Genomic DNA, 22,851 nt, shown 5'->3' with positions numbered 1-22,851 from the left:
ACATCTAAATCACATGTCCCTTGTCACAAGCCCCCATGTAATACCAGTTTGTAAAGGCTCGGCTATTTACTGTACATGTACTGTATAAACACTGTGGTTATCCGAACAGCCATCAGCGCCCCACAGCTTCACATCTTCTGTACAAAAGCATTGCATAATACACTACAGCTATTGAAGATATCAGGAACGATCTCTTTAGAGTTTCTTCTAGTGAGAATGATTATAAATACTTCCTGTTGTGCATTTTACACCAGTGGTTTCTTTTCCTTTAAATCACCTCCTATTGTTTCTCTAACAACCATTTCATAATAATTCAAATGTAGGTGATTCAATGGAACAGTATTTATTTATTTTTTGGCCTTTTCATGACTTTACAGCTTGAGATACAGTATGACAGGAAATGGGATGAGAGAAAGGGGGGCCAAGGGTTGGACTCGAGCTTTGTACATGGAGCATGCTCAAACCAACCCGCCCCAATGGAACAGTATTTTTTACAGCATTGTCTCAATAATAAATCAACGATGCTAAAAACATCAACAAGCCATAAATATATAAAAAGAAAGAAGAAAATGTACCCGCTGAGACTCTCTTAAACTCCCTTTTTAAAAGGAAAATGGTAAAACTCAGTTGACTGTTTATTTATGGCAACAAGTTCTTCACAGGGACTCAAAGGTTAATGTAAAGCCCTTGATGTTTATATTGATTGCAGCATTATAGACACCTTCTCTTTGATAAACTGACTGAACCGAGGCTCTCTAGGGCCTGCCGGAGAGACATCTGGCCTTGCGTCAAGGCTGCTGAGCAAACATCTTACTGGAAGCGGGCTTGTGCTAAGTCGATGTTGCATTAAGGTTGTGCTCACTCCTCTTTATTTACCTCAACAGGGCCATGTGTTTAGATTCTTTGTCCGAGGAATGTGCGCTAACAACAGCCTTGCACGAAACAGTGATCTAACTGCCTGTAAAGACAGATCTGGTCATTGACCCATTGGCGCCATTTGGAAAGTGTTTTAAGCTAAAACGACGTGTTACCATGGTTACATTTATCAAGAGCGTATATCAGCATGTCAGACAGGAGCTGCATGCTCAGGTGATTTTTTCAAGCATGCCTAAACCAATCAGGGTCTTTTTTCACTGAGTCATATCGGCTATAAAAGTGCAGTGATCATGTTTATTGAAATCCACCCTCCAGGTGTGTTTAAACCTGTCAGTTACGGCATCATGCACCTTTATTGGCTGATGAACATCACACTGAAAATACAAAGGTGAGGAAAAAGTTTTACCTCATAGAAGAGTCCCTCGGGGAACTGTTGGAAACACTGGGCGCACACAAAGCACTGCTCGTGGTAAAGTTCCCCGTTACTGTTCACTATCTTCTCAGCCGGGGCAAAACCGCTCTTGCAGCGCTCACACATGGCGTTGGCCAGAGCGTTGGCCATGTTGCTGAAAAAGAAAAACATATCAGAGTCAGGATCAGAGTTCACTTACAGGCGTGAGACACTTGAAAAAGAATTTGTATAATAAGTGAGCAGGGAATGCAGAACAAAATGAATAATGCTGCGAGTAATGAAAGAGCATATAATGACATTTACTGTCAGAGGATTTGCCAGTAGAGTTATAGGTTTTCTGCTTTATTGTAGATTTCTAATCATTTTTGTTTTATACTTTAAGGACTGTATGCATCTTGATATTTTCAACTTAATTATATACACAGTGTATCTGTTTTAAATTCCTTCATACATTGGTAATTTGTTTCTGTGAGTCATATATCATTATCAGTCAACTACAGACAGACATGTCGGGATGCACCAACACCAATATTTCAACATCTATTACATGTTTCTCCTGTCATGAAAACAGCTGGAAGATGTATTCAGTACAAGCAGAAAAGAGAGGAGAGAAGGGAAAATGTGATGCAAGACGTTATCAGCCCATGAAAACACACGCAGGCAGACACATAATGTCTTGGTTCGAGGTGTATTTTGGCTCTCTGTATCAGGGTGTGGGGATCAATGAGGTTTGGAACCTCTGTGCTGTCTTTTGAGAGACAAGCTGAAGTTACGTTTCTTCATCTGCACAGTTTCTGCAGTTTTTCTGAAGACGCAGTGCTACATATGAAGCCAATCCTGCCCTTTATTAAACAATCAGGATTGTTTTACTGCCAAAATCTGGGATATATCAGTGGGGCAGAGCCCCAGGCTAATTATTTTTTCCATTGGAGGCACTGGTGCCAGAACCTGGAACAAGTATGTGGTCACACCCAAAAACCTGCCACCCACTATCAATCTTACGGTTATTATTTACCTAAATACTGCTATCCCTGTACTTATGACAGACATGTCTAATGACACATGAGGACAGGAGGGTAGACATCAGGCATTGCCCTCGCCTCCGAAATCTCAAAAGTCAACTCTGACGAGGGAGTGTTCATTTGCACACGGAGCAGAAACGCTCCCACGCTGGGTTTTATGTATTCAGGTTTTCAGACTGCTGAGTTTCCTTCCTTTAAAAACTGATTCAAACAGTAATTACCATGGCAACGGCAGACGCTTCAAGTAGTGTTGTCCCGATAATGGAATTTCTAACTTCGATACAACACCTTAAAATATACCCATATTTTGATACCACAGGGGCGTACAATTTCAGATTTTCATTATAAGATAAATATAAGGTTTGTGTTCAGTGTTAAGCACAAAATCTATATCTCAGTATCTCAGTCAATTTACTTCTGTGAAAGGAGGGACTATGTGGGCACTACAGCGTTCATGTGTCAACTTGCTTTAGGAGAGGAGAGCAAAAAAAACGCAGCAAGTACTGGAGTATCCATACTTGCAGAAATGAGTATTGAAACCATTTAAAATAATCAGTATTGATATTCTCATTCATTTGACAACTCTACTTACTACTCAGAATATTTACAGTATTTACACTCTTTCTGCTCACTGTCACATTTGTGAGTCACAGCACATGGATGCTAAAAAACATTACATTCGCTCATGCTAGAGGTGACAACTAGAAAAAAATCTAGCTGACACTTTTGACTAATGATTATTGACATTTTTATCTTTCACTAATACAACAAGAACCCTTCATACCGCTAATAAATACACCACTCATGAGTGTGATGGATGAATGCGGCAGGGGAGAATCTGTAACAGTGGACATTTCTCTTGGTACATTTCATCACATCGCCCAACCCTACTTCTATTACACATTAAGGCTTAGGCTGAACTTTGGACTACATCCATGATTATAACAAGGAAAAATCAACTGTGAAACTAAATTACCTAACTGATTCGAACCAAGCATAAGCAGCCGATGTACAAAACTGTTCCCTTAACAAAAGTACCAGTGCTGATACACACAGTATAAGAGTGCTTGGTAGCTAAAACAAAGTGGAGGTTAATGACAACATGTTGGAAAAAGAGAAAAGGAAAAGGAAGAGAGAATGGTGGGACCATCCTGGCTTCTCTGCCTCATTTGAAAGGTCAGAATACCAAAGTGTATCCAGGCAACACACACACACACACACACACACACACACACACACACACACACACACACACACAACAAAACCATGTAGGTTTTTAATGGAGTGATGCCATCTGTTCATATTAACTTAGTCAGATCTATATGGGAATTAAAAGGAATTACAAAAACTCCCAGACACACGACTCATCACTTCTCATTTTTAGTGGCATACCTCTAAACTGCTCATCATTCATTCAACAAATCACATCTCAGTTCTACCAACGGATCTGTACTACACAAAAAGAGAAACTGGCATACACTTTAACACATTGACTACATTGAAACCAGCTTCCATCTGGGTCCGCTCCTCACAAGCTTATCAAACACATATTGTTCTATAAAACACCCTGTCTGGACTGATATCACACACACTGACAGCCCTGCCCTGTCCGAAGGATTTACGAGAGGATGTGATACATCCCTTAGGCATTTCCACCCTCCTATCTGCCTCTTGCACCCTGCGTGAGTGAGAGGCAAGCCTATAAGCAGTTGGACAACTGAAACAAAATAGGTTTATTTGATTAAAAAACCCAATGCAATGCCAAACTCTCACAGTTCTTATTGCTGTTACACCCACTCTTATAGAGGTTTTGGACGGACCAGTTACTCTGAGGGAGTTTCCTGTGTTGGAAGATGGACATGATCCCTCACCAGGTTCCCACCAACTGTCAGTTGTGTTCTGTGTGGTCAAGCCAAAGGTTATGTTTCCTAACACTGGTCCAGGCTCCCCAAACTGTGTGCTAAATTGACTTTAGCTAAGCAACAGTAGTTTTAGGCTGAATTGGTAACATGTTTTACCTTAAATTATATATAATTTAATTTATATAATAAATAAAACTAAACATGTATTTTGGATTTAACATATGTTTTGGCAAAGGTTTGAGGCACAAAAAGGCATTGTAACACAAAGTAGGTTGGGAGCAGGTTTCCTAAGAAAAAGAAATCCACATACAGTATGACTCTCCTTCCAGCCCTGTTAACCCCACCATGCTGGCCTGTGACTATAAATGGAGGCTGGTTGTCAGCAAAGGGAAAGGATGCAGTCTGTCACTTCTGTTATGGATACCTTCTGTTGCCTCCACCCTCCCTCCTCTGGTCTCCACTTTCTTTCTTTTGCATCTTCTCTACTTCTTTCACCTCTGTTCTCAGTACACATCTGCAGGTATTGACTCTCTCTTATGTCAATATTATGGAAACCTGAGCCCGGATATTGCACTCACTCATTGAAACCAGCCACCCAAATACGCCATATTATTTTCATCAAGATCCACAACACCCTATCTCACAATGTTTAAGAAAATGAGAAAGTTCCTGCTTTATCCAGATCCACACCAAAAGTTAATGGGGTCTATTCTGGGTTAAGACACATCCTCCATCCAATTTCATGGAAATTTGTTCAGTAGTTTTTGTGTAATCCTGCTGACAAATCAACCACCAAAAAAATGGACACGGTTGAAAACAAAATTTCCTTGGTGAAGGAGTTAATCCTGAAAATAAATGGCAGATTAATCAATAGTTAAAATGATTGTTAGTTGTAGCCCTTATATCTGAATTTATCAGCTGCCAAAGACTAAATGTGTCTGTGGTGACACTAGCTTTTTTATGCAATACCACTAGAAGTCACAAAAGTCAAACATTTTCAAATACCAAACATGGGGGGTTTAATGCCTCCACGACACTAATATCTTCACCCATTATCTTCTTTATTGTTTTGTGTCCAACACTGAGAAAGAAAACTCAAAATGTCCCTGTGGACAAACCTGTAGGTGACCCTATGTCCATGTCCCCTTGCAGCCTACGATGAGGCCAGATCAGTCACAAATAAAGCATTTATATTTAGCCTTTCTGTCCCTCATGTGCACATACTTGAGATGCCAGTTGACATACTCTATTTTGCATAACAACTCCCCCCTTGGCACCAAAATAGCCCTTCTTGTGTACCCCCTGCGGTAGCGCTCGGAGCTATCCCTGCACAAACATGGCACCTAAGGCAGCTTAAGCAAATCAAACTGGCTGGTAGAGCCAGCTCCTACAATATCAGAATTCTTCACATTCTGTAACACTACAGTAAGCTCAGAGCCTACAGACCGAATTCCTTAACATACACGTCCTCGACCTGACAGCATTTTTTTTGGCACCGTCATCAGTTGTATTGGCACGTCAATTACCAGAATGTATTATTCTTAATCTGTGATGGTAATCCAGCCATCAGCCACCAATCACACACAAGTATCACATAAACAAATCAAAACCAAATCAAACCACAGCTCCTGTCCCAGTCTATGCTCCGTACGTGCTCAGAGATACTACACTTAGGCTTTAATGAGTGTGGGTAGACCTGTCACGATATTTTGTCATTGATTTATCGATATATAGACATGACATCGGACACAACCCAACAAAAAGTGGGAAAAAATGGATTTACAGTATATTGCCTGTTAGGGAATGTGCCAAATGTTATAATATTTATTTAGGTTTTGGTAACAACAGTCTTACAATGACATAAATATAGCTTATTAAGTATTTCTGGCCAATAAATCATGTTCATCGAATCATCGAGTATGTTTTTTTGAAGGAGGATGATGACTGAAAGTGGAGGTGTGTCCCAGAGAGTGAAGCAACCTCTGACAGAAAACTTCAACCATCAAGTTAAAGGCTTTAAACTGCTAAGTAAAGTCTTTTTACGCCACATAAGTAAGGAACATCTCATCCATATAAGCAAGAATAATGACAATACTAATAATCACTAGGTATGGTCTAAGGACCAACAATCTGATTCCTCTTCTTTTCAAGATAACAGTGCTCTAACCCTTGTTTTCTAAACTGTGTACTTACAACCGGGCATAAAAATCACAAAACTCCTTATAGACTTTGACATCGCTCTTCCGTCTTTGGGATTTGGATACCGGGACCTCCGCCTCTCCCCCATCACCGCCCTGAAGCCTCTGATGGTAACCGTTCATCTCTCCATGAGTAACATGGTCCGGGGCTTCACCATCCTCAGGTATTGAGGGCGGCAGGGCACGACCGTTCACCTCCATACTCATCTACAACAGCCCAAATTAGCTACTAAAGTCCATCAAACTGCTGAATCAAAACTCAAACCACTCTGACAGAAATCCCCTGTGTTTGTCCAACGGACGTTTCCAGTATCCAGTAAGTGGTGCGAGCTGTAATCCACATGGAAAGGACACCGAAACACTGGTCAGACTGCGCTGGGAGTACTCTGCCTCTCTCTCTCTCACACACACTCCCACTTTCCCTCACTCCCACATCAACACTTTTTCTTTTTTTTCTCTCCCTCACACACACACACACTCTTAGTCTCCCCTCCTATCACACTCTCTGTCTATTCCTGGGTAGGGTACTGAAAATAAAAGAGCCCACCCTGACGCCTGTCCAGAGGTCACTGTGCCATCACACACATAAACACAAACCTTAGTGGGGTTTTTTTTTGGACAGCAATATAAATATCTACCCATGCTATTAATCTACGTGTGTGTGTTTGTGTGTGTTTAACAGCTGGAGCTCTCAGCTTTCTGGAAGATATAACAACGTGGCTCCAACTCAGTATTGCGCAAAGTAGGAATGTCACACAGGAAAGCAGAAAATCGTAAGTGTTAAGATGCCAAATGACAGGAGCAGAACACATTGCTGTTTGTTCCAGTCATTGTTTAAATACACTGGATGAAGAAATCCCTCAGCAGTATGTTAACAGAGGCATACAGGGCTGAAATTAGAGCCAAATATTGTCTCAGGGATGCAGATCAACACTACAAGGGTTGGGATCTGAATTTGAACCGATTAAATGGTGAAATCTTGGTCACTCTTTGAACATAGTCACCATTTCCTTTGTCATGTGATTGTTTATGGACTGCTTATTTTTGGCAGTAAAGGTACCTAACAGGATTAAAACTCAGGCCCTACTGGAAACATGCTATGCGAGCCAACAGAATTGCTTGAATATCCTCCTGAAGCTATCTAGAGCTGTAATTACAAGATATGTTAATCGTCCATAAATCCCATGTTGGTCTCAGCCTCAGATTTCCTTTAAACCCACGAATCTGTGTCCCCTCTGGTTAAATGATAGCTCTTTATGTGGCTAAACTTAACTGGCATCTCAAATTAATGACCGCTTCCCAAACCATCAAAACAACATAAAGCCAGATCTGGAAATACACTCCAGTGAGACAAACATGTGAGACACTCCATTAGAGAACAGCTGCTGTGTGTTCATCCTGCAAAACTGAGGGATTTACAATAAATAATAAAGAGTTAAACATTGCTCTAGCAATGCGCGTGCACGCGTGTGTGTGTGTGTTTGTGTCCGTCCAGCTGAAACATGTCTGAGTCCTTCAGGATAACGGTCTTCTACATTACTCCATCATTCTACAAATAGACACCTAGTGGAGCCTCAACTCCAAACTAGGTGCTGGCAGCTGCCGTTTTGTGTCTGTGTGTTTGTGAGAGTGTATATGTGTGTGAGAGGGTTTGAATACACAGTAGCAGCCACTAAAATGTGCTGTCAAACTGCATATAACATCATTCATTTGATTTTTTTTCTGTTTTTGTTTTAAATTCTGGCGTCAATTTCATCTCTAAATGTTCCCCCTTTTTTTAATTAGTTTCAAGACAAGCAGTGGTGTATTGTTGCGACGTGTGTTCAGCCTCACTTTTAAACCCTATCTAAACTATTCAGTCTCTATCAAGGGGCTGTCTGGGTTGTGAAATGAATGACATAATGAGCCAAACATTTCACCAGGCACCATCCGAAACAGAACAAAGACTACGGAAAAGTCACCTGTCCTTAGCTGGAGCTCTGCTGGGATTTTCATTGGGTACAGTGTTGAGTGACTGGGGTACAATGGACACAGGGTGGGTACTTTACAGGAAACACTTGCATTTTTTCCTGCTGATTACAGACATTGCCATGATGCAGGGTGTACCGCCCTAAAATGAGAGCTCAAAAACTATTCAGCCCTCTTGTGTCCAGATTAACATATTTACATGTGAATTATTCCTATTTGATTTAAAACAGATTAAACTTCAGCACTGAACATTATTAAGAATTTAAAAAATATTATAAATACATATATTTAACTATATTAAGAGTCAACAGGGACAAAGAAGAAGTCCAGCACACCCATCTCTCTCACTCACTGACACATCTAACAAAAAGCAGAGACACAGTAATAAACTGGAAGTTGCACAACATGGAAGGTTTCTTCCATTTAAATGGAAGGAAGACAAAACAAAGCAAAACATCTGCTTGGACAGCGAATACTGCTGTGTTAGTAGTTTCCAGTTTGCAGTGTTGTTATGACAGTGCTGGACGGACTCAGACTAACTGCCACTGACCTCAAAGGTTAACCATCATAGAAAAGAGAGTGAAAAATCACTTTAAATGATAAAATAATATGAAAAAAAATGATATGTAAAATTAAAATGATAAAACAGTGGAATCAATCTGCCCTGGCCTACTCCAGGTTTCAAGCTTGTTTTTCAGAGAAGACTCGATAATTGTCTTGGTCTTTACTTGGTATCTTTACCATTTAAACTGGTGACTTCACCCTTAATACTTGGTCATTACGCCAGGGCAAGGATTGAAGCAGTATACTAGTTTTAAGATATACCTTTTATGAAAACATTTGCTTATCTGAGGTACTGCATTCTATTATTAGTGTTATTAAAATATACATACATCAAGTTAATCACAAGTTTCACGTCTGTCAGGAAATAATAGTTTGTGAAATTATACTAAGCATAGTTTAAGCAAAACACCCTTCTGTTTTCATCCTTTAAGGGTCATTTTAACTGATAATAATAATAGTAATTCTGTGATGCCATGCTATCGCACTTTGACTTTCTGATACCCTTGCAATGTTTTAATGAATTATTAAGCCCCATCTATGTCATATTAAAGGCAGGAAGGGGCTTCTTTGTCTTGTGTGTTGGACATCGTTGATGTTTCAATGATGTTTCGTCGATGTGACATTCTAGTCTTTGATTCATGGGCTACCGAGGCATCCTTGACACACTGGATTTGTAGTGTTGTGACACTGTTTTGTCATCTGGTGGATCAATATTAAAATTCTCACAGTCAAGACTAAAGCATAATTGGATATTTTAGCAAATGGAGCAGAGGTTTTCAACGCCTGATAGAGACAGAGAGAGAGAGAGAGAGAGAGAGAGAGGGAATGTGAGTGAAGATATAAATGCCAACCTGAACTTAAAAATGGCTACAGCAACTGTCAGCAGTCGACAAAGTGTCACTGGAGTGTTCCCTCTGCAGGATAGGATTTTGAGACTTCCTCACCAGGTCATTAAAGATCACTGGCGAGGTTACAGGTCAGGTCACCCATGCCAAAGCCTTGGAAACTGAAGTAGGAAATAAACTGTCCCAATGAACTGACCTCTGTAGCTATTATGGAGATGGAGCCATTAATTTTCTAACAGAGGGGGTTTTGTGACTATAATCTACTGCAGTGCTTCTCAGTTCATGTGGGTTTGGCTCCCACAGTCACAAATATTTATCCCAATAACACTGACAAGTATTTGTCTATGACATTTTCCATCTGCCATTCTTCAATCTCTCATTACAAAAGGCTCAAAACAACATGGAACCTGTTTTGCCATGACATTTTAAATATGTAAACAAATAAAAGCTAATTACATAAAAAGATTTTTCCTATGAACATTTTATGTAGTGTCTCAAAATGTGATGCTACACCTCCTGAACTCCCAGAGATGATAGACAAGGAAATACACGGTTGTTATCATGGCCAAAATGATCCACATAAAAATAAAATATAGGTTTAATAATTGTTCTGTCATAATCGTTTCATTAAACATTTCTGTTCTTGTCTTTGGTTTGGCTGATTAGATCTGTGTCTGCAGACTACATCTGAAAATGTTCAGACCCCGACTCTCGACCGGTGCAAGACAAACAGATTCAGGCCAAAGAAACAGATCAAACACACCCTGTTCACACACCCACACTCCCCCTCGGCACTGTGTCAACAGCAACCATGGCAACACAGACATAAGGGCTGCTGGCAAGGCACAGGTACACACACACACACACACACACACACAGGCAGACAGACAGACCCACACACACGTAGCGACACACACGTAATGACACACATTGATTCAGTGCAAACATAATTTATGACAAACATTTCCTTTGTTATGCACTTTGTGTTCCAGACGCCCAGTTTGACCTGAACAATCAAGGGTCCAGTTCCACTCTTAACTCTACGGGACTGACTAGGACCATTATAGGAGAATAACAGTAACACGCTATACGTTCTTTCTCCATCCTTTAAAGTAAGCAGCAATTTCTTATTCCAATGCTACCAAGCTAAATTACAGGCTCATTTAAGACCCCAGATGTACTGTAACCCTGCACTGCTGATTAACATCATTCATTTTGTCAAATTATGCCAAAACTATGGTGCATTTCACTGTAAGTCAGCAGTGCCTCATCTTCTGCTTTTATTCCACAGCACAACTGTTTCCAAGCTGAGCACCAATTAATCGTAGAATGTTAGGGCTAGGAAGTTCTGAATGAAGTTATAAAAACAGGTGAACAGTGACGGTAAATGAGGAGCGAGAGAAATGGGGACAACAGGCAGCAAAGGACCATAGGTTGGAATTAACCCGGGCCGCTACAGCAATGACACAACTTCTGTACAGGGGGTGCAGGCTTTATCAGCTGAGCTACTGGGGTGCCCCACAAAGAACGCACTTTTGACCGTAACAGATTTTTATCTGAAAAAGTTATATATAACCAGAATTGTAAAATGTATTTTCTCTTTCTTACCACTCATGGGGTTTTCTTGGTTTTGACTTTTTTCCTACTCATTTTTGTTGATCCCCTAAAGCTTTTTCCCACTGTGTCACTGTTTTGTTCCTCTCTCACATGCCGTGCTTCTGCTCCATCTGTGGTTTAACACAGTCTTGTTATTTACTGATGCTACTCTTTGCAGAAAGAAATTACAAAATGCTGGGCTTGATGGAGAAAATCTCTTAGCTCTTGCCAATACTGTAGTCATAATCTGCATGAAATAATTTTATTGAGGTATGAATCAAATCTGATTTCAGTAAATACTACACTCATGATATCTCTTACAGTATACTGCGATGTATACTTACTGCAGGTAAGCTGTTAATCTCAACTAACAGTTTGTGATGATGATACATTTCTGAGTCTTGTGCTTTGCTTGCCCCACATGGTGACCCTGAACAGTCAGATGTTATGTATTCTTAAAAGTTATTTTCATTAAATGATACACAGTGCAATAATTGTGCTAATAACAAACTCCGTGGTGTGTAGCCAATATGAATCAACCCATCTGACACCAAATTATTGTTGCGGTGCATGAGTGGGAGGGAGGCTGGGGACTGGGGACACCTCTAATGAGAGAGCTCCCTCTCTTTCTGTCTACATTCCTCGCATTACTACATTCCTCTAATCACTTCAGGATCACACACACACACACACACACAAAGAGAGAGATTGACAGAGGGAGGGAGAGACCGGGAGAGACAGAGAGGTATTTGTAAAAGACAGAAAAAGAACATCCAAAAGTGACTGAAGTTATCGAACATGTTGTTGAAGTCATGAACTTGTTGCCTATCACTGCCGGTCACACGACTCAGAGGAATTCAGCCATCAGCTGTAGTATTTACTGATCAAATACTCCACCACATCTCACCTTATCTATCCCTGTCAACACAGAAAATAGGCCTTTCTTCAATTGTACTTTGGTAATCTTCAACACAAACAAACCCTCCCTAAATTCATTACATGATGCATGAAAGTGTCAGCACGGGCTAATGATAACAAAACCAACACAAACCAGAGCTTTAATAATCGACAATCTTCATACAAGAATAAGCCCTCTTTCAACAGAAACTAACAATAATAATAAGGACATTGGAAATGGAGAATTAATCATATTTTAGCTGGCGAAACACCTCCAAAATAAAATGAGTTGTTGAAAAACGTGTCAGCTAAAAATTAGCAAGGCAAGTTTCACAATTATCTAATTGTTAATTTCTTCATTTTTAAGTGGTTTTCTTATAACGCCATAATGTTTTTTTACTGGAGCCATTTAAAACTACGTATATTGGCTACTATAAAGAAGGTAAAACTATCGCTTTTAGTTTAAAAGTGTACACTGTCGGCTACAAATTGAGGATGACTTGAATAAAGGTGGTGGGCAGAATATCCGTGAAACAATGCACGTAAATCCCTAGCATTAGCAGACGTTATCGTAGGGTTGAATCAACATTTCTTGGTGACGTCTCATTGATAATTTAACATTTGCCAGAAGATTAAAAGCTTCACAAAGACAAACTCACCTGAGGCTGTCCCCTGCCAGACTTCCATAGCTGTCTGGTCTCTCCTGTCTTCGTCTGTACAAGTCTGAGTTTGACAACTCTTTTAGCCTCAAAGAGTTCATCTCCCCTTCGCCTCTCACTCTCCCTCCCTTCCTTCCTTCCTACTCCTTGTCTGCTGAGAACACTCAGTCCACAGAAATAATACTCTAATGAAAGTGTGTGTGTTAAGTCTAGCTGTCGTTTTCTCTCTCCAAAATAACACACCTCCAGGGCTCACACCCTTGAGGAAGGACACATATAGAGGTGTGGTTTCACAGCCTGCACACCTATCAAATACTTCTTGTGCCTCCTCCTCCCCCTCCTGCAGCAGGTAGAGGGAGAACGCCTCAGAGGAAAGGAGAAAGAGCCGAGAAGAAGAGAGGCATTTTTCCCTCTCTGGCCTTTACTCCCACTGTCTCCTTTACCTCCTACTTCTTTCTGGTTCATTTCTCTGTTCAGAAAAGCCTGAGATAGACAATAGAGTACAAACAATAGATAGATAAGATAAGAAGAAAGGCTATTTTCCACACAAATACAAATGGAAGTGTGTTGGTAATGATAACTGGTTATGTGGAAAAGAGACGCACGTATCACTCTCATGATGTCATCTGAGGTCAGCATCAGAGCCAGAATGATACCGGCTGTTTGAGGCTTAAACCAAAATCTATATTTTACTACCTACACTTGTGATATTCTGTCAGGGATAATTGTGATAAATGATATCACTATTATTTTAAGACCATTTTATGCCACTGATATGATAATAATATGATAACATAGCGTAGAATATTCAGACATTGAAATTGGACTTGATATAACTTTTAAAATGTCCTAAAAATAAAACATCAATAAAATAAACCAAACCAAATAACACAACCAAAACAATAGATAAAATGGACTCTCGGGCTGTGTTAAGAAAAACTGCATGTAAATGCAACAAGGCAGTATCGAGGTCAGCAAAAGTGATCAGTAGGATATGTATGATTCGATTAAATAATATATTTACGATAAGGTGATAACATCAATATCGAGACAGGTGTAGTGAAAAAGACTAAGGCAGGACATTTTACAGTTAAACAATAGACTTTGTATGACAGATTCAGAGTAAGTTTAGTCTGAATAACTATGTGCAAAAACAAATACAACAAAAATGTATTATACATTTATAGAATGATGTGTCCTTTTTACGTATGCATGAAAATATATAGACACAACATGACATAATTTTTACAGTTATTTTTATTATTGACTGATTATTGAAAAATCACATTATAGAGCACAAAGGGACATCTTTAAATTGCTTCTATTTTCCAACCAAAAGTCCAAAGAGTCCTTTTTTTTATCAAAAAGAAAAACCTCAGTCGACACATTTCAGTCCCAACAGCAGCATGTTTAGGAGGCTGGGAACATAGAGACTGAGTAAAGATGCACTCTTTTGAACAATGCCACCCACTATGGAGTCATTTTTCAAGCAGACGCACTTGAGCTCCATCGTTGTATACTGTGAGATTATTTCCCAGCAGAAACAACAAACTATTGAAAAGGGGGAAAATGTCAATCTATGAATTATTCATCACAGTGTTACGTGGGAACAAGAGATCCTCCTCGACACAAAACATAGCAGATGCACATTTTCAGATGGAGCTGAAAATTGCTTCACTGTGACGTTATTAAAGCAGAGAAAACATTAGCCAGAGGCCAGACAAAAAAAGTCAACAATCGTCCGAAGAAGAAACAGATGTAAATGGAGCTCAGACTGCAGACTGATAGGCAAGTTAATTCTGACACTGTTCGTTTATAGTTTACCTGTCATTACAGAAATCACGAAGCTGTGAAGGTTCGGTGTTACATAGCTGAGTAAAACCCCTTAGAGAAATCATGTCTACTAACATCTACTGACAGTTAAGTGCCTTATAAACAGCTCACACTCTGCAGATTCACCCTCAGCAGCTTGCCTTGACCTGTTCAGCATTCCACATGGGTTTGATGAACACAGAAGCGTAAAATTTTAATGCTGAACTTCAATATCAGATCCTGCAGCAGCTGCAGCTGGGTCACAGAGGGCTGACGTGTCTGAGTATGCCAGAACATTCATGATGAGTCACAGTTTTAGGCTTTATATCTGCATTCAGCATACCTCACAAATCAGTCCATCTGAGATGTGCATTTCAGTCGAATTTGGTTAATTTCATACAATTGAAATATAAATGGATGAATGGGGATCCACTGGATAACACAGTTTTAAGTGTTTAATGGTACATTAACCACAGTTGGATTTAAAAGCTATATTATAAGGTATATTATGCACGATTCTCCTAAAAAAAGATCTCAGTGTTTCCCACAGGATGGCCATGTACAGTGACCTGAGAATGAGACTCTTTATCTTCTTCAGACTTGCTTTAAAAGTTTGCCTACATAGTCTTGCTTTAATTCTCCAGTTTGTATCTGCTCTGTTGACTTTCTTTGTCAGCAGTGTGTTTTATGGGGTCGCCCAAAAAAAAACAACTTTCGTTGCAACAGCAGGTGAGACACATGTGGAGGAAGCTTGTCATTATTTATGTAGCCTATCGAAACTTTCCAAACCAACATGGTAATGAATGACATCACAACATCCAGGTGCACTTACAAGCTTGTAAGGGTACCTTCAAATAGCGGAGAGAAGTGCACAATCAGTGTGTTTTATCTCTCTCTCTGTTTCCTCGGTCAAAAGTAAAAAGTACTAAAATGTGCCCTCAAAGATACCTGCCACAAGTAAAGCCAGTGTGTGTGAAACACTGACTCTTACAAAATAAATCCTCTCAATTACCACTCATGACCCACTAGAAGTATGTTTCTTTCTCCAGAAATGCCTGCTGCCCCTTAAAATAGTTTAGTGTTTACAAAGAGCAACAAATCCTGCAACAAAAGAAGTGACTAATCCTTTATGACATGCCTTTAAGATGCATGCAGCAAAAGTTCTGTACTGGTATAGATGTGCTGAGAGAGCTGTCTTTTTACAACCAATGAAAATGACTCATCCCACACACACACATTAAAAAAGAGCAGACATTTCCTACCAGCCCCATGAAACTTCACAACTGACCTCTCTGCCACATGAGTGCACTGCCACCGTGTGGACAACATTGGTACGACAGCTGCCCTATTCATTTATCTGCTGCACAGCTGAGACACTGTAATGATTCAAATGTATTTCACACTGTGTATGTACAGTTGATGGTGGGATGACTGTTTTTTTGCTAGTATCCAGCATTCTCCATACTGACACAATGAAAAATTATCATTTTCTAAATATGCTCTGAGCGTGATAGGTTTAATTAAACATTGTATCTATTCTTTTCATCTACTTAAGTATCCTATTTTGCATAGGATCTATCCATCATCAAATTAATAGAAATCTTGGCATCACACATATGAGGAAGTATACAAACAAGCCAAAATGGAGCCAGGGTGCTAATATTTTTGCAATAAAACATCGCTAATATCAAGCTAACTTGCTTTCAAAATATTCAAAGGTACACTGATGTGTTACGATCATGCACAGCTCTGTGAACAACGCATACCATCGCTTGCACGACGACATTAAGTAAGTGATGGCACCTAGCTGCATTAGAAACAGTTATGAGAGTAATATTAGTTCATCTTACCAACGTCTTGTGTCAAACTGCAGTCGTGCAGTGAGGATATTTCAGTTGTTGCTGAAGTCCCTTTGCTGTCACTGCAAACACTTCTACTGCTGTTATCTCAGTCTGCATGGCCACATCACTTCCTGTTTGTAGTGGTGTGTGTGTGTGTGTGTGTCTGTGTGTGAATGTTTGTGTCCACTCGTGCCTATGTGCCAGTGTGTGTTTGCGAGGGCTGGGTAGATGTAAAGCTAGCACACACACGTACTTACAGCACCGTGTGTGTGGTTTAGGCCTTTGGCTGCCTGACTGGTGGTCAGGATGGAGTTGGGGTGAGACTGAGGGAGATCAAAGGTGGTGCAGAGAAGAGGAGGGAGGAGGAGGTGCGAGGAGGTGCAGGAAGCCTTCAGTGACCAGACTGAATGGATAATCAAGGCATTCTCATAGACCTGCCATGTAAAGGTTGTCACTCTAGCTGCCATAAAGGACGTGAAAGGCCAAACCTACTGACCACAACGACTTACTGACACATTATATTGGCTGTTTGGATGATCCACCATAATTGTGGGTGTGCCTTGAACTATGCAACACCACTCTGTCTTAATTGCAACTCTCTGACTGTTGTGCAACTGTGCTGTTAACAAAATATAACACATAATGTTAGAGTAACTGGCTGATGCAAAAAAGACTGTATGTTAATAAGAACACAGCAAACTGTAAAGTTGTCACAGCTTAGGAAGCAGTATTAACATTTAAATAAAAGAGTACAAGTAGCTGCAGTATAAAAGGAACCAAGTGCATATTTTCTTTTATTAAACTGACATGACAGACTGTGGATGATTTCATGCAAGTCCAGAATTGCACAGAATTGTCTGTTTTTCTTTTCTTCTTACAGCTTCACTGTTTACTGGAAGGGTGAGGCAACTTTTCCAGATAGCTGAGTCAGTAAAAATCCTTCTACAACACAGCAGACAGACTGTTCTGGTCATATAGCTGGGAGAAAGATAATATAGATGTCTTAAAATGGATATAAAAGTGTGCCTTTACACACACAGACACACACACATACACACAGACACACACACATGCACACACACAGCAATGGAGGAACTGCTGTATGCATGAGATGACCATTGCACAGCCTGTTGTTCAATACTTCCTTCTGCATCAGTGAGGCATTTGTCTGTCATTAGTGTACTACTATCAGAGTAACTGTGGCTCAATAGCTGGTTTGATCCCCGGCCCCTGCAGCCTACATCTTGAAGTGTCCCTGGGCAAGATACTGAACTCCTAATTTCTCCTGGTGGTGCATATGGATGGTTATGGTAGCCTCTGCCATCAGTGTGTGAATGGGTGAATGCTGACTTGTATCCATTCATGATTTAAACACACACTGTGTACTGTATAGGCTACATTCACACTAGAACAAATAGCTTTTGCTATGTTTACACCTGGCATCCACCCTACTCCAGCGTTTTAGGAGCCCTAAAAAGGAAACTTTTGGAAACGCTGCTGACCCTGTTTTAGTTTGAGAACTCCACAGCTGCTCTTTAATGTGGATGGGCAGAAACTGAGACTTTTGGAGACGATGATGCAGACAATTACATCAGTCATGACGTGTCCTTCCCTGATTTGTCACAGCAGTGTGGGCCAGTGCAAACGTTAGAACGCACACTGCAGTTTCAGGTCATTACTGACATTAAGCAGTGTACTGGTCATAAAGCCGTCTTTAGCATCGACTCATAGAAAAAAAAAATACACATGAAAAAGATAGCAAGTGAACATTATGACTTAGCATCTCATATGAATGAATAGGAAGTCATATTTTCCAAACCTGTGATACCCACACATGCATATGAGGCACTTCCTTGTGCAAAAAGATGACCTTATTTATCAATGAAAGTACTAATTATATCACTCACACAGCAACGTCACAGCCGGAAGCCTTATTGTTTTCTGTTCTGCTCCTGCATTTGTTGCCGTAAGCAACAACAGCACGTTGACACACAAAGCTGCTATTGATGCCAACAAAAGACTTCCTGAGTCTGCCTCACAATAAATGCATTTCAGTGTGTAGACAGTAGTAGGCCTTTATTGTGCTTCCAGAGCACAAGATCACACAACATCCACATCCTCAAATGAAACCTCAATAATTTCAACTACTATAGAAGCCCGGTGTTCCTCAAGTTAAACGTCAGTGTAGCATCAGGTTACAGTATGTGTGAGATGCAATAAGCACTTCCCACTCACACTTCACACTACATGCATCAAGTCAGCGCACAGACACACTCCCAGTCCTGCACCACACAAGCTCACCGCTCTTCCAAACAAGGACAAGTCCACACTGGAGACGGGGACATTCTTCTAAGCTCCAGTTGTATCAACACAGCATGTAGTCAGATAAAAATGTAATGCGCTGGGAATGCAGCAATCCTCAGGCCTTTAAAAGACTCGCTCTCATATAGCTTTTAGCGTCCAGAGTGCTTTATAAAAGCCAGATTCATCCCAGGCCATAATTAACCGTGCAGCGCACACAGTAGCATTCACACTGGTGGAAAAAACACTGCTCTGAATAGCAGTCCCCGGGGAATGGATGGTCAGGAAGTGGGTTAGAAAGCAATAACTACTGTCCAGTGAGTTTGTGTGGACATTCCTCTGCAGGGAGGAGGCTAATCTGGAGAAAATGGAGGAACATCCTCTGTAAAAAAATGTCATTCTCATGACTACTCTGCATTCTGTTACTTCTGTCTGATGTGTGAGTGTAGGTTGACACGAATACATCAAGTTGCCTTAAAGTTATTTTGGCTTTTATCATTAAAACTGTGCAATTACTGTGGTTAGCCCTCTGATACAATATTCAGTGCAGGATTCTCCCATCATAATATTTTTTAGGATTATTCTTTTTATGGAAATGATGCCAGAAAACCTGCTAAATCAATGTTTTACTTTGGTGGAAGTTATCAAATGCATGGAAATTTAAACGAAAGCAAATATTAGAGTTGAATTTGTTTATCTTAACTCTGAAATCAAATAAGCACACTGATTCACAATTTAAGGCCTGACTGATAAAATAGGTATCGGGTATACTGTATATGTTGTCCAAAATGCGGCAAATGAAACATTTTGTTTTTTAGATAAATTTCAGTAATTTATAATCATGAAATTCCCCTTGAAGTTTATTGTTTCAGTGTAGTGATGTCATTTGAGACAAAAAAGTTTATTGCTTAACCCAAAAATATCCTGCGGCCATTACATATCTTTGTCAAAAGTGTTTGATAACCACATATGAGGATGCATTATGAAAGATTTGTGTTTACTGGCCGATATTTCAATATCTGAAGTTTTTTATAGTTCCTAATATCAAGTATAATTCAGGCTCTATAAACAAATGTGTGAGGAAAAAGTAAAAGCATTAACTAAGAATCTCATGACAGAGAACATTTTGCACATCCACATCTATCAACACACAGAGGATGAGTTTACTATATTTCTGGGTTATTTTATTTAATTTTCATGTACTTTACTTGAGTATTTCCATGTTCTGCTCCTTCATACTTCCTCTCCACAACAGTTATTTGATACATTTAGTTACTAGGTACTATACAAATCAGATTATTCAGTGTTTATAGGCCATTAATTGTGACGTGCTACCAATCAGATATTGTTGTTGGTGGGACGTTGTGAGGATGTTGCATCAGAGCCAAAGCAGTGCATTTATAAAGTAGTTTATTTTAACAGCAATCTGACAGAAAAATCACTGATACCAATAATCGGAAAAAAAGAGTATCGGCCCCAATAATTGGCCTTGGCCGATAATCATATCATATGAAAAGCTACCTACCAGGAGAGGAGGAATAATTAAATAGCAGTAGCAATAGTAAGATAAATAATCAAATGAATCAGAGTATTGCTGAATTTGGGAAATACAACATGGCACCTACTGTAAATGAGAAACTCAATAATCTCAGATGAAGAATCAAAAGAAATCCGGTTTGCATAATGTAATAAATGTCAGTTTCCAAGATAATATTATAGTAAAAAGATAATAAATTCAGTTGAACTAAAGTATCCCCATCTTCCTGCTCTTTAAAACTTAACGTACAGATGAGCTGCTTTTTGACCAAGCTAGCTGTCAGTTGCTAACTAGCTAAATCTGACATTTTATGCTACAGCAATGATCCGTAAAACATCTGTTGCATATTGAGAAACAACAATAACAATAATTTATATTATATTCAGACCTGCAGTCCACGCTGTGAGGCACATGGGAACTATATGAGCCCTGGTGATAATCACATACAATCAAGGAAACTGGTAACTTCAATATAGCTAAACTCAACGGACCAGACCAAACTCCATTCAGCATTTCTGTCATTTTAACAACCGCTCTTTGACAGTTCGGATAGCGTTAGGTACGTTTCACAAACAGCACAAAAACAAATCAAGAAAATGTTGTTTTCCTCTTGAAATACATTAGTTCACCATCCAAAAGTCTCTATTAATAACACGGTGGAGGGCGCCAGCGAGCAGCTAAAGTGACTAAGTTGAGATTGCAGCAGCATTAAAGTACATTAGCTACACGAAGCTAATTAGTGTGTTAACTTTTCATGATAAAAAGCCGTTTTCTCGGTTGAGCTAGCTTCTGTAAATGAATGGCAGCATTAATGTGCCAGGTTTTTAAACGGGGTTTAGTCATGACTGGACTGAATAACCCCTGAGAGAATGGAACATACCGGGGCTGCGTTTTTCTTTTTTTTGCTTTTTCTTCCAGCGAAAAACTGTCAACTTCCCAACTCATCAGGAAAAAATATCTCCATCAGGGAAACACCTCAAAACTTCTCACTCACCCGTTTGTCATTTCCGTGATGCCGAGCATCGCGCCGCTCTCTCCCGGGCCGGACTTGTGTTGTCTTGACTTCGGCTGCAGAGGTCCAGATGTGGTTCAGTCCGGGATGTACGGCCGCCCCGGTGTTGATCCTCTCACGGAGAGCAGAATGGCGAAAGCGGGCCTCGCCTCGGCTCGAGCTCACCAACCGTCAACACAGGCAACGGAAGAGACCACTTCCGCTTACTACTTTCAAAGTAAAACCATTCAGCTGATTCTTTAAAGTTCAGTTCAGCTGTATGTTTTTATTGAAAAGCAAATAAAATACTCTTTTGATACTTTTCCTACTTTTTAGCTTCCTATTATATGTATTGTTTTGACTCTTTTTGCTTACAAATAATGTTCAATAACCCATATTTCAACTGTATATATGGATATATTTATAGTTAGTAGAATGTACATTTCTTGTATATAGTTTTTATTTTTCTGCATATTTCCAAGACTTTGAATGGGAGCAGCTGTAACGCAATCAATTTCCCCTCGGGGATCAATAAAGTATTTCTGATTCTGATTCTGATATCGACTTATACATCATGTTGTTGTTACAACTTGATGGCAATATATTACAGTAATTATATTTTTGCTGTTGTTGTTTTTATTATTGCTGCTATAATAACAAGGGGCCGATATTCAGCATTTTTGCGATTAACTGTCATTTTTCTGTCAGATTGAACACAAACTGATTTAAAAATGTGTTACTCTGACTCAATTCACACAATGTCCTGCTCACAACACTATCCGATTGGTAACACCTCACATTTAAGAGCCTATAAACACTGAAAAAAATGAATCTGCAAAGTAACTAAATGTATCAAATAAATGTGGTGGAGAAATTGGAAATACTCAAGTACATGAAAATTGTACTTAATAACAGCATTGAGTAAATTATATTGTGTAAATTGTGAATCTGTGCCTTTGCACAAACTGTTTAAGTGCATATATACTTATTTGCACATATATTGTGTATATATGTGTGTAGGTCTATGTGTACACACATTAATGTACCGTCCTTGTAAGTATAATTTTTGTTTCTTTTTTACTTTGCATGATTTGCACACAACCTCCTTAATCTAATATTATGTACAGTACAATGTATGTATACTGTATCTGTGAAAGTCAATTTTGAACAATGATAACACATAAGTGACTTGAACAATAGGTTTTTTCCACAAAAGACATTTCAACACAAATCTATAACCAAGCTTACAAAGTAAAAACATACAACTGTTTACCTGCTGTCTAATGCCACTCACTTCATTTTGTTTGTTTCACACTGTATAAAACACGTCTGTGCTTTTATTTTGAAGGTCGTAGCGCTTGTTTACTGTTGTTGTGTGAGTCTGTGGCAACTTCTCGTTCAGAGTGTGTGTGTGTGTGTGTGTGTGTGTGTGTGTGTGTGTGTGTGTGTGAGTTTCCACCGCCGCTGGAA

The 22,851-nt window shown here is 39.6% G+C and overlaps 1 protein-coding gene across 3 annotated transcripts in view; it reads right to left on the bottom strand.

Annotated features, from left to right (window-relative positions):
- The window catches only part of LOC311262727 (LIM and senescent cell antigen-like-containing domain protein 1), a 31,193-nt gene extending 9,626 nt beyond the window's left edge, over positions 1-21,567 (bottom strand). The window contains exons 1-2 of one of the 3 annotated variants that reach the window (XM_084362373.1): positions 21,385-21,567; positions 1,283-1,442 (exon numbers count right to left, since the gene is read on the bottom strand). In XM_084362373.1, coding sequence (XP_084218499.1) covers positions 1,283-1,442; positions 21,385-21,413 — 189 coding nt within the window. In that variant the 5' untranslated portion in view covers positions 21,414-21,567. Of the gene's footprint in view, positions 1-1,282; positions 1,443-6,365; positions 6,722-21,384 lie in introns of those variants that run through there. The other 2 variants (XM_084362371.1, XM_084362372.1) reach the window with 2 other exon arrangements.
- Positions 21,568-22,851: the final 1,284 nt, after the last annotated feature.

Source organism: Pagrus pagrus (assembly GCF_965226575.1).
Source record: "Pagrus pagrus genome assembly, chromosome: 9".
NCBI classification, from domain to species: Eukaryota; Metazoa; Chordata; class Actinopteri; order Spariformes; family Sparidae; genus Pagrus; species Pagrus pagrus.
This window is presented reverse-complemented; position numbering and strand designations above follow the sequence as displayed.